Source organism: Cynara cardunculus (assembly GCF_001531365.2).
Source record: "Cynara cardunculus var. scolymus isolate 2C chromosome LG 3, CcrdV1, whole genome shotgun sequence".
Classification (NCBI taxonomy): domain Eukaryota; kingdom Viridiplantae; phylum Streptophyta; class Magnoliopsida; order Asterales; family Asteraceae; genus Cynara; species Cynara cardunculus.
In genome coordinates, this window is record NC_037530.1 from 9,539,603 (window position 1) to 9,552,114 (window position 12,512).

Here is a 12,512-nt window from a genome sequence, read left to right on the forward strand (position 1 = left end):
GCAATTACAATAGATTCTCATAATGTACCTCATTTAACTTGTCTAACGTTGTGACCGCGTTAGCTTCTTGTTTGGGTTTGCCAAACAATCGCGTAAACATCGTTAACTCTTTGTTCTAACTTGTAATTCTGAATTTTAATTAATGTGTCAATAAACAATACTTTATACATAAAAAAATGATTTTTAAAAGTTTTTGTTAAATATTTTATAATATAGTATAAATAGTTTTAAAAATTATAAATACGTATAATTTGCTTATAATATTGAATTTTAAATAATATGTATTATTAAATAGTTACCCATTAAAATTAATTAGGGAAAAACAAGTAAAGCGCGTAAACGAGTCGGAGGTAATCTATGGACGCAAGCAAACAATCAGCAAATTCCTTGCATCTTCTTCCTCCCAATCATTCCAAAACCCCCTTTTTCATCCTCATTCCATCTCGATTTCTTCACCACAAGTCACATTGAAGCGTTAACACATAATTCATTCCGAAGATAATCTCTCAAACGGGCTGATTACCAGGTACAGTCGTATTACTATTGCTTGAGTTTTCAGTCATAACATCATCGATCGTTTTGGACGGAGAAAAGTTCAGTGATTTTAGTTTATTGGTTTTGATCAGAGCAGTAGGTTTCAAGAGCAAAGGGTTTACGATGTTTACTCGATTGTTTGGCAAACCCAAACAAGAAGCTAACGCGGTCACAACGTTAGACAAGTTAAATGAGGTACATTATGAGAATCTGCTGTGATTGATTACCACTATATGTTGGTATTGTTTATCATTTATTTGTGGCTGATGGTTTGAATTATCGTTTCTAGCTGGGTTCCAATGAGCTTCTTTTGTGATTCTTTAATTGACTTCAAATACTGAAAAGTTTCTTTTTTGAAACTTGAGGGTTCATTTAGCTTAAGCTTACAATGCTCTTGTTATCAGGTTCATCTTTTTGTTGCTCTCGGATTGATACACTTGTACCTAGACCAAATATTTGTGCAATGTTAAGGTCTATGGGCAACACATGAAATGTTGTCAGTCTAAGATACTCTATCCTGTCTACTTTACAAAGGTAGATAAATGTATGTTCCTTTTATCATTTCATCATACCCAAAGCAAAAGTAGGTCGAATTGGTTGGGCCTCTGCCCTGGAATGTTGAGTGAAATAGGTGGTTGASTCCTTATTGAATTGACCATTTTGATACTGTWGGTCTRGCCTCAGGACCCTTATCACTTATGTTTAGGAGGTGCTACTGGTTACAATTGCAATAAATAGGTACAATCATAATTGGCATTTTTCAGATTATATATTTTGCTGCTTTCAGTATCATGGTTCAAGAGTCTGAAAAACAGGAGAACAAGCTGTTATGAGAATTATCTTATATAGAATATAACGAGTCATGTTACACGATTGAATTAGTTAGTATAGGGCAAGTAGCATATTTATTGCAATTACATATAGATCTGTGAAAATGATTTAGACCCCAGGAATGATGGCAACATGCCTCCAAAAATGATTTCTATGCGTGACTTTTGAATGCCACATTTCTGGTATGCTCTTTATGTTATTTACTACTTTCCCTAAGTAATTAGGATAAATCATGCTGCTATTTTACTTTAGATTCTTTACAATTGAAATATGTGTGAAGTTATTTATGAGTCTGCTCACACCTTTAGTATGATGTTATTAATTTCATTTCTCCTACTGACTGAATTTACTCAAATTAATTGATGGTTAACCAAGGAATTAGGGAGCAATTACCACACTTGATTTTAGCAGTTACCATACTTAATTCTAAGAATAGGATAGTATAAATAACAGGCTTGCTTATCATTGTTATCATCAAAGTTACTCATATTTATCTTTTCTTGTAAACGGAGACCTTGCCCCTCTCGAATCGGGCCACTATCAATAAAAAGCTAGCCTATTCCTATTCTTATTGATTTAGTACCTATCATATGAGCTCTGATACACCTATTCAACATGCATATTGGTGATCTGTGATAGGGCTCAACTGCATTAGCATTTATAAATTAACAATATTTCTATTTTTTTTATTGTTAATTTGCTCCTGAATAGGATCTGCAATTTCATTTATTTGAGGACATCTTTTTGGAATTTTAAGCTTATGTAAATCATATAATACATCCTTGCTAGAAGTGGATTTAAGTTTTGTTAATTTAAATTTTCATATAACACTTGGTGAAAGGAATCACATGATGAGTTTTGTCAAGTCAACTACAACATATGAGCTATCCAGGAATCTCTCATCCTGATTGTTATGATTTTTTTCTTCACATAACATGAACTTCATGAGTAATGTATCAGTCTTACCCTTTGGTCATGCGCTTGGTCTGTAGTACATCATGTTAGCTGCTTGTGTTGTATATTCATTACTTTATCTTGACAAGGATATAGTTATCTTCAGGTTGATAGGATGTGATCTTATCTTGTATTATTTATAAATTACTGAGCTAACATCCCCCACCACGTGTCCACTATGCCAAAAGCGAGAGAAACTCCATCCCTCTTTTTTTATGTCCTCATTTCCCCACGCATACAAGGTTCAAATCAATTGAGAAGATAGTAACTATTACCTTGAATTTTCACATTGTATCTAGCTGAATAGGTTTCGATGCACAGTCCATCACCAAATCCGTGAGTTTTGAATGCTCCAAAGTGAATGAAACTCTAGCTAAGCCCCTGAGCTGCAAACTGTGACCTATTTTTGGATGGAAATTCAAATCATGAACCTCGATTCTCCTTGAAGCGGCCTGACGTGCACATGACTGACCTACATTCATGACCTGCTTTGAGATCTCCTGTTTTTGTCATTATGTGATTTATTTTCTTTAGCTTCTCCTAATCCTGGGGCAGCCTTTATGAACCATCCTGTCTCCTCTGTTTGAGATTGTCAAACGTTGACTAGAGATCTTATTGTTATTTTTGAAACTCGTTTTAATTTTTTTCTCTTGCATGATTATTATGGATGATAAAGAAGAGACATATGGAATATCACCTTTTCTACTCTACTTGTAATAAGATTAATTAGATGATTCAAACTGTGTTCATGTTTGTTCAAACTGGATTCCGATGTTTAGGACCATTATGGATCAAGAGTGAGTTAAAAGCTGATTTGGTATTCGTATGGCCTTATGGAATGCCATCTATAGCCATGGATTGAAAATTATTGGACAATTTGCAACTTTTCATCTTCTTCTACGGCCTTTCCATCACATGCTTCTGCAGTGGTTTTTCACTGGCATATTCCCAATGTTACTAAGGAGATTCTAGTTTAATGAAATCCTTCACTTGATGTGGATGTAAGAAACTATACGAAAACCAAACCAAACCAAACAAACCCAATGAATCCCACATGGAGTAGGGTCAGGGAGGGTAGGATATACGCAAACGTTTAACTCTACCTTGAGGAGTATAGAGGTTGCTTTCGTGAAGACCCCAAGTAAGAAGGTTTAGAGAATAGGACTGTGCAACTGTAAGAAACTATACAATGTGCTACAAAGCTTGTTTCTTATTAGTGCTGATCCAATCATACAACATGAACAAGATAAGTTGATCATTCTTGTCTTCATTGGAGAACTATCTCCAGCATGCCAAATCATGACCTATTCAATTTTAACCACTCTGTATCTCATCTCTGCTTTCCATGTATCATTTGTTTCGGAGAGGTTCCTTTTACATGATCCTTTATGGCTTCTGCTTCTGGAGAGCTTGGACCCGACACATCATGCCTTTCTTTGAGTGGTTCTGTTCATTATAGTGTTTGTCTGTATTCATGTTAGGTTTGTAATCATTTTCTTTTGTTTTTATGCAAGTTTTTGGATCATGAAAACCTACCTTTCCCAAAGATTAGGTGTTTGGCTCATGAACTGTGCCCCTCCCGACCCTTCTCCAGTGCTGCAGACATGACAGCCTTGTACTCATTTGGGATCTTTGATCTCGTGTGCACTAGATCTCTTCAAATCTTTGTGGGTTTCAATACATGAGTGATCCATGTTCGTGTCGCACTCGTTGTGGGACATACAAGGATCAATTGAATCACCAATTTTGTAGATGCCAAGAACTTGTGTTTACATTTTTTAGGCCGAGTGGGTTGTACTCTTCAATTAGTTAGGGTAGTAGATGCAATTCAAGGTTATCGTGGATAGACAACTTACCTTTCTATCAAGGCACTTGCGATATCAAATGGATCTCTTGGAGATTAATAAGTAATACAAGTCATATTTCCCCCCAAAAAAATTGAGAAGATGGTAAAACGTACCTTGGATTGTAACCCTTCTGTGAGGAGGAGATGAACTTGTAGTTTGCTGTTCTTGTGTCCATTTTTTCTTGAAATAAGATTATGGTACCTTGCATGTTTGCTGTATGTTTCAAGGAGACATCTTACCAATTAGTAACATCATCATTTGAGAACTTTTTTTTGTTTCCATGGAGGAAGAACATCTGTGCAAAGTCATGCAACGACCCTTGAAATGCTCTTCTTGCACCTTTTTGGTTTTTTCACTAATTTAATAATTTTTATAAGCCATGCAGACACTTGAAATGCTAGAGAAGAAAGAGAAGGTACTTCTAAAGAAAGCTGCTGCAGAGGTTGAAAAGGCAAAGGAATTCACTAGAGCAAAGAATAAAAGGGGTATAGATTAAAATTTTAAGAACTATTATGCTTCCTACTATAAATTATTGCATGTGGAATTTATTATGTGATTTTAGGTTATATTTTTGTATGTTGGTACATTATGTTCCCTCCATCCTATAATAACAGCAAAAGTTCATAGTATTGCCTTATTGGATGTTTCATAACAATTGCCAAACTTCTCTTTTTGGAGATTTTTTACACCTAAGTTTCCTATTTTTCCATACATTCATTATTGCATGAGTACTTGTGATATATATGTTGACCCACAGTCGTTACTTTATCTTGACACTTTAAAGTTATCACCAATATATTAGAACCTTGTTCTCTATTTGACGTAAATTTATCAACATGCTACTTGTTATATGGACAATTTGGGAATTGAGCTAGTAGTCAAACACTTCCGTGTGATGGAAGGAGTACTAATCTTGTGCTTTTCTAAAAGATTATCTCTACATAACCGTCCTACCTTCTAATTATTTATTTGTATTATCTGTTCATTTGCTCAGGGTATTTTTTATGAAATTATACATTACTTCTACATGGCACCCAAAGCATTTTTCTACATGGCCATACGTGCTCTCTGTGTGTGTCCCCTTTCCTCCTCTTTCTCCCTGATTCAATCTTCACATCCACATTTTATATTGTGCAAATTAGGAAACAGCAAAAGAAACTAATCTTTCTTCTTTATTCAATTATAATTCCACCATTACTTTATACACGATGACCCCATGCCATACAAATTTATGCAAAATTCAATCCTATTGTTCCAGTAAATATTATTAGAAGATCTCAGATCCTTTGTCTTCCCTGGATAATACTCATCTATCAGACTCCCTTAAGTAGATATCCACATCTTAGAAAGTTTGGACTTTCAGGAGCGCTAAAAGTCGATTTCGAGAAGAGACTGTTGCTCTGAAATCCCCTACATGATGTCAAATTGCAGATGCCTACAACATTTGGACTAATTTAGCACTACACCCCTGCTAAAAGTCGCAAGAGGATTACTTATTTTATAATATCACCTCCAAGGTCTAAACGTTCTTATCCCACCTCTCCTTATGAGATATCCCAAAAATTGAGCACATCTGTGGTCAAACAACAACAACAATGCCTTTGTGTCTGACCTTCCAAAAATACCGAGTACGGATATATTTTCTGCTACTATTATAGTATTCTTGCTACTGACAACATGCATAGTTCTTTTAGTCCTACTCATGGGTAGTACTTCGATCATTATTAACCAGGGTAAAGCTGGAATTAAGAAGATTTGAGTGACAAATCTTCTTTCCAGTAAGAAAAGATTGTTACTGAGATCTAGCGTGTTGGAACTTCTATTTAGTATTCTCTTTCTAGATCATGTCACTTAACCTACTTGCTTCTTCAACTTTGTTTGTGTTCAGAAAAGTTTCATTATAGTAGTAATGCTATTTTCTTCTTTTCTCTGTGGTGATCATTCAGCGGCAATACAATGTCTAAAGCGAAAGAGACTTTATGAACAGCAAGTTGAACAACTTGGAAATTTTCAATTACGTATTCATGATCAGGTGCCTTTTTGATGATATCTTATGAACTTAAATTTCCATCTTGCTCTATTTTCACGAACAGTAATGCTAACCATTCGACATGTGCACATGGACACCAGATGATAATGCTTGAGGGTGCAAAAGCTACCACAGAGACGGTGGATGCATTGAGAACTGGAGCTCAAGCAATGAAGGCCATGCAGAAGGCAGTGTAAGTTTAAAATTTATATCTATCATGCAAAAGTTGCCCTATTCTGTTTTGTTTATCGTCAACAAAAATTGACTTTTAAGCATTTTAATTTTGCTGGTCATGTTTATATGGTATGAGAACACATAAAGAGAGATGAAATATGATTGTGGGAATGGAGATGGGACTCAAATGGAGAATCGAGAATGGAAGAAAATGGTGTAAACAACCTAGCTTTTTATTTGTCAAGTTCTTCATATAGTTCCAAGCACTTTAAAAATGACAGAAAATAGTATGAAAACGATAATCATCCTTATTAGAGCACACCAATGTGTTTTGCTGGATACTCTAGTTCTCAGAAAGGATATCATTGTTATAATCCCTTACTAAAACAGTATTCTCTTTTCAAGTCCGGATTCTACTTCCTGGTACCTTGATCCTAACAAAACCTCTAGTCTTGACTTCTGCATTCTTTTGAAGTTTTGGTTTCTATTTCTTTTGACAGATAGAGTAACAACCTCATAGATTTGTGCATAGTCACCCCTTAACCCTTTTTCTAGGTATATCAATGGAGGTTACAGGCAACTATAGCTCTGAAGGCCTTAATGATGAGCACTATACTCTGTCTTCTACTACTTACCAAGACACCTCATTTGATATTCCTATTGCTCAACTTGTACTAGTATCAGTAAGCTTATTGATGGATTAGGGTACTCAGGTTCTACTAACCGTTGCCACAAAAATCTTTGTTTAAGTGATCTTGCTTTAAATTTCAGCCATGGGACTAAGAGTTTCTCTTGAGGCTCTTACTTATTCTGAATGGGAGGAACTCATGTAAGAGGAAACATCTACCTTGAAGAAGGAAGAGACCTGAGAATTGTTGACCTTGTACACAAAGATGTCGTGTCTTGCAAGGGTTTACATAGTTAAGCGGCTTTCTTGCAGGTTTGAAGACCCGATTAGTCACCAAGGAATACTCTCATATATATGGTGAAGATTATGTTATGACCTTGGCAAACATACACCACTTGTAGTGTGAGGTAGACATCAAGAATGTGTTTAAAAGGCAATTCTTGAAAAGGAGAGTCACGGAGGAGTAATCTAAGTTCCTAGGGTTCGGTTTTCTTGAGCTTTTGAGACATTTGGGACTACTAGTGTTGCATATGACTGCAGTGTTCATTCATCCTAAAGATGGCAAGAGGATCGTATTATTATTTTATAGTGGTGGCTTTAATACCTTTTTAAAGACAGTTTGAAGTATATCTATTCCTTTGGTCATTTAGAGAATACATGGGGCCTTTTAGCCGACTTGGGAACCAAAAAATTAAACCCTCTTGCTATATCTAAACGATATATACACAGCAACCCTAACAAAGGCTAAACATTAATTAACATCTTGGAATGCCTGTGGTATGGTATGTATAAGGCTGACAACATAGAGACATCCATATGCCAGGCATGAGCCATATGTAAACCAAGAGAGGTGGAAGCAGTAGCTCTCGGACAAAGCTGAGCCACTAGTGGAGTGAGTTAGTAGCCAATGAAGTCCCTTCCTAATAAAAAAATTGTGGTAAATATTACCGATGGAAATCAAGTCAGTTTTATCACCACATGGTAACTGACATAACATTCCAAAAACCTTGATATTCTTTCACATTACAATGTGGAGGTTGGGTGATTGATCATGTATTTGAATCCTTTGGTGTACGATAGATGAGGAATTATCAATAGGATACTGCATGACATAAATTTTCTTGTGTTTGGTAACACTCGTGAACATTACGGTTGAGCCCCTTCTGTTTATGGAATTAATGCAGGAATATTGATGACGTGGACAAAACAATGGATGAAATAAACGAGCAAACTGAGAACATGAAACAAATCCAAGAAGCATTGTCAGCACCTATTGGTGCAGCAGCGGATTTTGATGAGGTACCGTCTCCAGTTCCTTTTAATAGGTCACGATCACAGATATTTTGTTTGACTTGTAAAGTTGAGCATAGTGAATTTTCAATTTCATATTTGAAGCGAATTCTTTGCACATTAACTGTTCTAATTGTTACAAGAACCAACTCGGTTTTGAATTCATTAAGTAATAATTTTAACATTCTTAGTCAAAAAATACTGAAATTTGTTTTATGCTTACAAGAGGATTTCTTCATTGCATAACTGAATAAATGCAGGATGAATTGGAGGCTGAACTTGAAGAATTAGAAGGAGCTGAGTTGGAGGAACAACTTCTCCAACCTGCCACAACTACCCCTACAACCTCAGTGTATGCACCTGCCGGCAAACAACCAACACGTCCTGCTCCACGGCAGAACAAAGCCGAGGAAGATGAACTTGCTGCATTGCAGGCCGAAATGGCATTATAAACAGGTCAGTGGGATTGTCATAGTAATGTGTTTAGTAGGTAGTGGCAACTTAATATATGCTTATTTTAATTATGAACAACGCTTTTGCACAGATGTCGGTTGGCACCACTGGAAGTTCATAAACTCCTCACCTCGATATACTTTTCAATATTATAAGTTTTATGGGTTTTGTGAATTTGATTTGTGAAGAGTTAGTACTCCGTTTTATAGGGTATTTGAGCACCTGCCTTTTGTTATGTGAATAGCCTTCTACTTGTTGAAGCATCGAGTGATAAGACCCATAAAACACAAATGCAGAGTGAAATGGAATCTACAAGTTACTTTTGAACCATCTTGAGCTGTTTTTTGATTTTGAAATTTACACGATGTAGTATGTTGTAATCTGCTGATAAGATTGCCTGCGATCTTGCAGTTTCGTCTTCCAATTGGGAAAAGATTGTAAAGATTGAAATACAAAGAATGGAGGTATATGATGGTAAGGTGATCCTGACATTAAAATTTCATTTGGTTTTCTTTGATCCTTCATGGCTGGCTTGATCTGTTGATTCATTACCATCAATGTGCATGTGGTCGATCATGTTATGGTCACTAATTTATGAACATAAGAACATGATATGATATGGGATTTTCTTTTCGTGTTCCGTTGTGTCAGTGTTACCTTATGTGATCTAATTAATGGGTACCAGAAAGCTGGACGTGTTTATGGTATGATGCAAGTGAAAAGCAGTTATTGGTCCCACGATCATCATGAGAGAGGTAAATTGTGCATGCATTTCATTGCTAGAGGGGTTAGGACCTCACACATATAGATTACACTCGCACCTTTGCTGCTAGGACACAGATCCACACTTTTAGGAAAGTGCAATTATTACACTTTTTTATATAACTAAATGACACTTTTACCCTTGATAATAGGAAAATAAACTTTTTCCATCTCATAATTAACAGTAGAATGGGAAATTGGAAAACTTTTTGAAAGTGGGGAACTTATTTTTCAGACAAACTAAAATAGTAATTGGTACACTTAGGGGTCGTTTATCAAACACTTATCCGGATAAGCGCTAAACAAGTCACATTACCTTACCGCATGAATACAGTAAGGACCAAGAATCTTACCCGGTAAAAGCGAGATAAAGACCAAGAGTCTTACCCGATAAACTCAAAAGCCTAAACAAGTTTATAAAAATCCATTCATGAAATCAAAACTCTAAATAAATATCTAACTCAAAAAAATCCTAAATAGATATAGATTTTGACTTCAAATCTTAAACATATATAGGTTTCAACTTCTTTGTTGACAACCCCGATTTTCGTCAAGCCGTACTCAAAGGATCTATACGCACTCAAAGGCGTAAAGTGGTTATTTGGGGACCGTCTCTAGGAAATGCCCATTCCCCGAGGGCGAAACAACCTCTTGATCTACTTACTGCAACCCAGGAATAAAAACGTCACTTTGACTCGTTTTTATAGTTTACATACTTCTGTATTGCCGCTTCTTAATGTCGTATTTATGATAATGCACTTCCCAATGATACGTAAACAAGGTATTTCTTGCGAAAGCACTCTGCTGGGGCAACACTGACATTGAGAGACGAAAGCTAGTATTTGGTCTTCTGTTGATACCTTGTGTCGTGAAGTTTATACAACTTCAAGATTCATGCAAACAGATCTCAATACGAGGATAAATCTTGATCTATTGTCGTCTCTTAATAAATAATAACGATAAAAGTTCCGAATATCGAGCCACGTGGAGGACTTGTAAAAGTTCTTCAAAAAGACCGATCTTTAAAAGCCAACTTCAGGTAGCAAAATCGTGGAAATTGTTTGTGTACTAAAGAAATCAGTCATAAAAAAAAAAAGCAAAAGGTGCAAAAGTTTGCTAAGACAAAACTTCGAGAGCCACATGACTTACAAACTCCGTGTTCTCTTCTCCATTTCTATATAATTCATTCGTGTATATGTTCAATAAATGTGAACATATATATCCAAATTGAAAAAAGTGGTTGAATGTTAAAATTTAAGGAATATGGATAAGTTGTACTAAATGATTGATGATAAAAAATGAACCATAGTAGATAAAACACCATACTCAAGGTTAGAGGAATATTTTGATGTACCAAAATATCAACCCGACCAACCCGTACGATTTGGGTTGCTTGTTGGTTTGGGTTGGATTGAGATTTTTCAAACCACAAATATTGTGTTGGGTTATTCAAATGCTTTCAACCCAAACAATCCAACCCTGAGCACCTTACCTGGAACAATTTTGGTTTGAATGAATCGTTCGGTTTCAAAATCTTTTGACACCCCTAAGTGTGTCCCAAATCATAAAAGTTTTTGATCCGCCACTGTCCCTATCCCCATCCCTAACGGGGAATTGGAGATCTTTTCCCCATTAATGTGAGATATTTTAAATCAAATGTGTCAAACACCACATTCTATCCAAAATGGTCCATGTTTAAATCTAAAATATTTCCAAAAGTTTGTTTTTATGGAGTATCAAATAGTCATATGTGAACAAATTCATAACCTCATACGTAATTGTTTGATCAAACGCTTTCAGCTCTTCATGTTTTTTATTTAAAAAAAGTAAGACAAATTAGAAAAATGTATATAAGAAAAAAGATCGAATACTCTTTCTAAATCTAAAAGATAATAAATCTAATTCCTTATACATAATATCTAATATACGAGGACGGAGACGGGGCGAGACAAGGATCACGTTATTGTCCTTGTCCCTCTCCCCATCCCTGGTTGTTAACTTTTGGGGATCCCTGTCCCTGTCCCCATCCCTGGTTGCTAACTTTTGGGGATCCCTGTCCCCATCCCTGGGTTGTTAACTTTTGGGGATCCCCGTCCCTATCCCTCGTCTCCAATTTTGCGGGGGAATCCTCGGCCGCAGCCAGGACGAGTAACCTGGTTCCCCAACGGTGGCGGTCTCATTCGCATGCTTAAATACATATATAAAAATAAAGTGATTATCAAGGCCGTCTATTAGCATATTAGATTTTGGTTTTTAAAGAGGGCCCCCCAAAATTTTAGGGTTCAATATTACTTGCACCTGGGGCCCGGATTTATATTGCGCAACATGTGAATTTTTTACCTAAATATAAACCTATTTAATTGTTTTCGAAATCAAAAAATACTATATAATTTCAGAATTTGTTAATGAAAAACAAAAACGATTATTCGATATTCTTTTCATTTTGTGATTTAAATATTTTATTGTTTTAATTTCTAAATCTTTAATATTTTATATTTTTATTTATTTATTATTCATTTCAGACGATCTATAGTTTTAATATAGATGCAACAAATTTAGAGTGTAGTTTGTAACTTTGTTAAGATGAGAATGCATATTTGCTCAAGAAGTTATTTAATTCAAATTCATTATTTGCTTAAATATAACCAACTTAAGAGAGATGTTTTCTTACGTGATAAAAATAAATTTATAATGCTAAACATGTTATATACATGCTCATATTTATTTTATTTTTTCTTATTCGTAATTTGAAAATAGTAGATTATATCATAATCATATATCTATATCTATACTATCTTATAATGCATTTGTCTAAAACTCTTAAAAACTCTTAAATCCGTTCATCCATATCCGATTTCATCCCATATCTGAATTCGTGTAACTAACTGCAGATAAACACAATCAAATACATGATAAACATCTCATTTTAAATATAAAAAATCTAAAATATAATTAGGATAATCATTGAGTTCTAACAGAATACTATAAAATGTTATATTATTAAACCAAA

At 35.2% G+C, this 12,512-nt stretch overlaps 1 protein-coding gene across 4 annotated transcripts; it reads left to right on the forward strand.

Annotated features, from left to right (window-relative positions):
- Positions 1-390: 390 nt before the first annotated feature.
- Positions 391-9,380, forward strand: LOC112510178 (vacuolar protein sorting-associated protein 32 homolog 2-like). 4 transcript variants are annotated; one of them, XM_025115504.1, is made up of 8 exons: positions 391-526; positions 627-729; positions 4,544-4,651; positions 6,113-6,198; positions 6,297-6,388; positions 8,182-8,296; positions 8,548-8,743; positions 9,152-9,380. In XM_025115504.1, exons 3-7 carry the CDS (start codon positions 4,546-4,548, stop codon positions 8,737-8,739), a joined length of 591 nt encoding a protein of 196 aa, XP_024971272.1. In that variant the 5' UTR covers positions 391-526; positions 627-729; positions 4,544-4,545; the 3' UTR covers positions 8,740-8,743; positions 9,152-9,380. The 4 variants fall into 4 exon arrangements, with proteins under 4 accessions (XP_024971272.1, XP_024971271.1, XP_024971269.1 ...); XM_025115503.1 differs by having other exon boundaries at positions 393-526; positions 632-729; positions 4,552-4,651; XM_025115501.1 differs by having other exon boundaries at positions 394-526; positions 4,552-4,651.
- Positions 9,381-12,512: the final 3,132 nt, after the last annotated feature.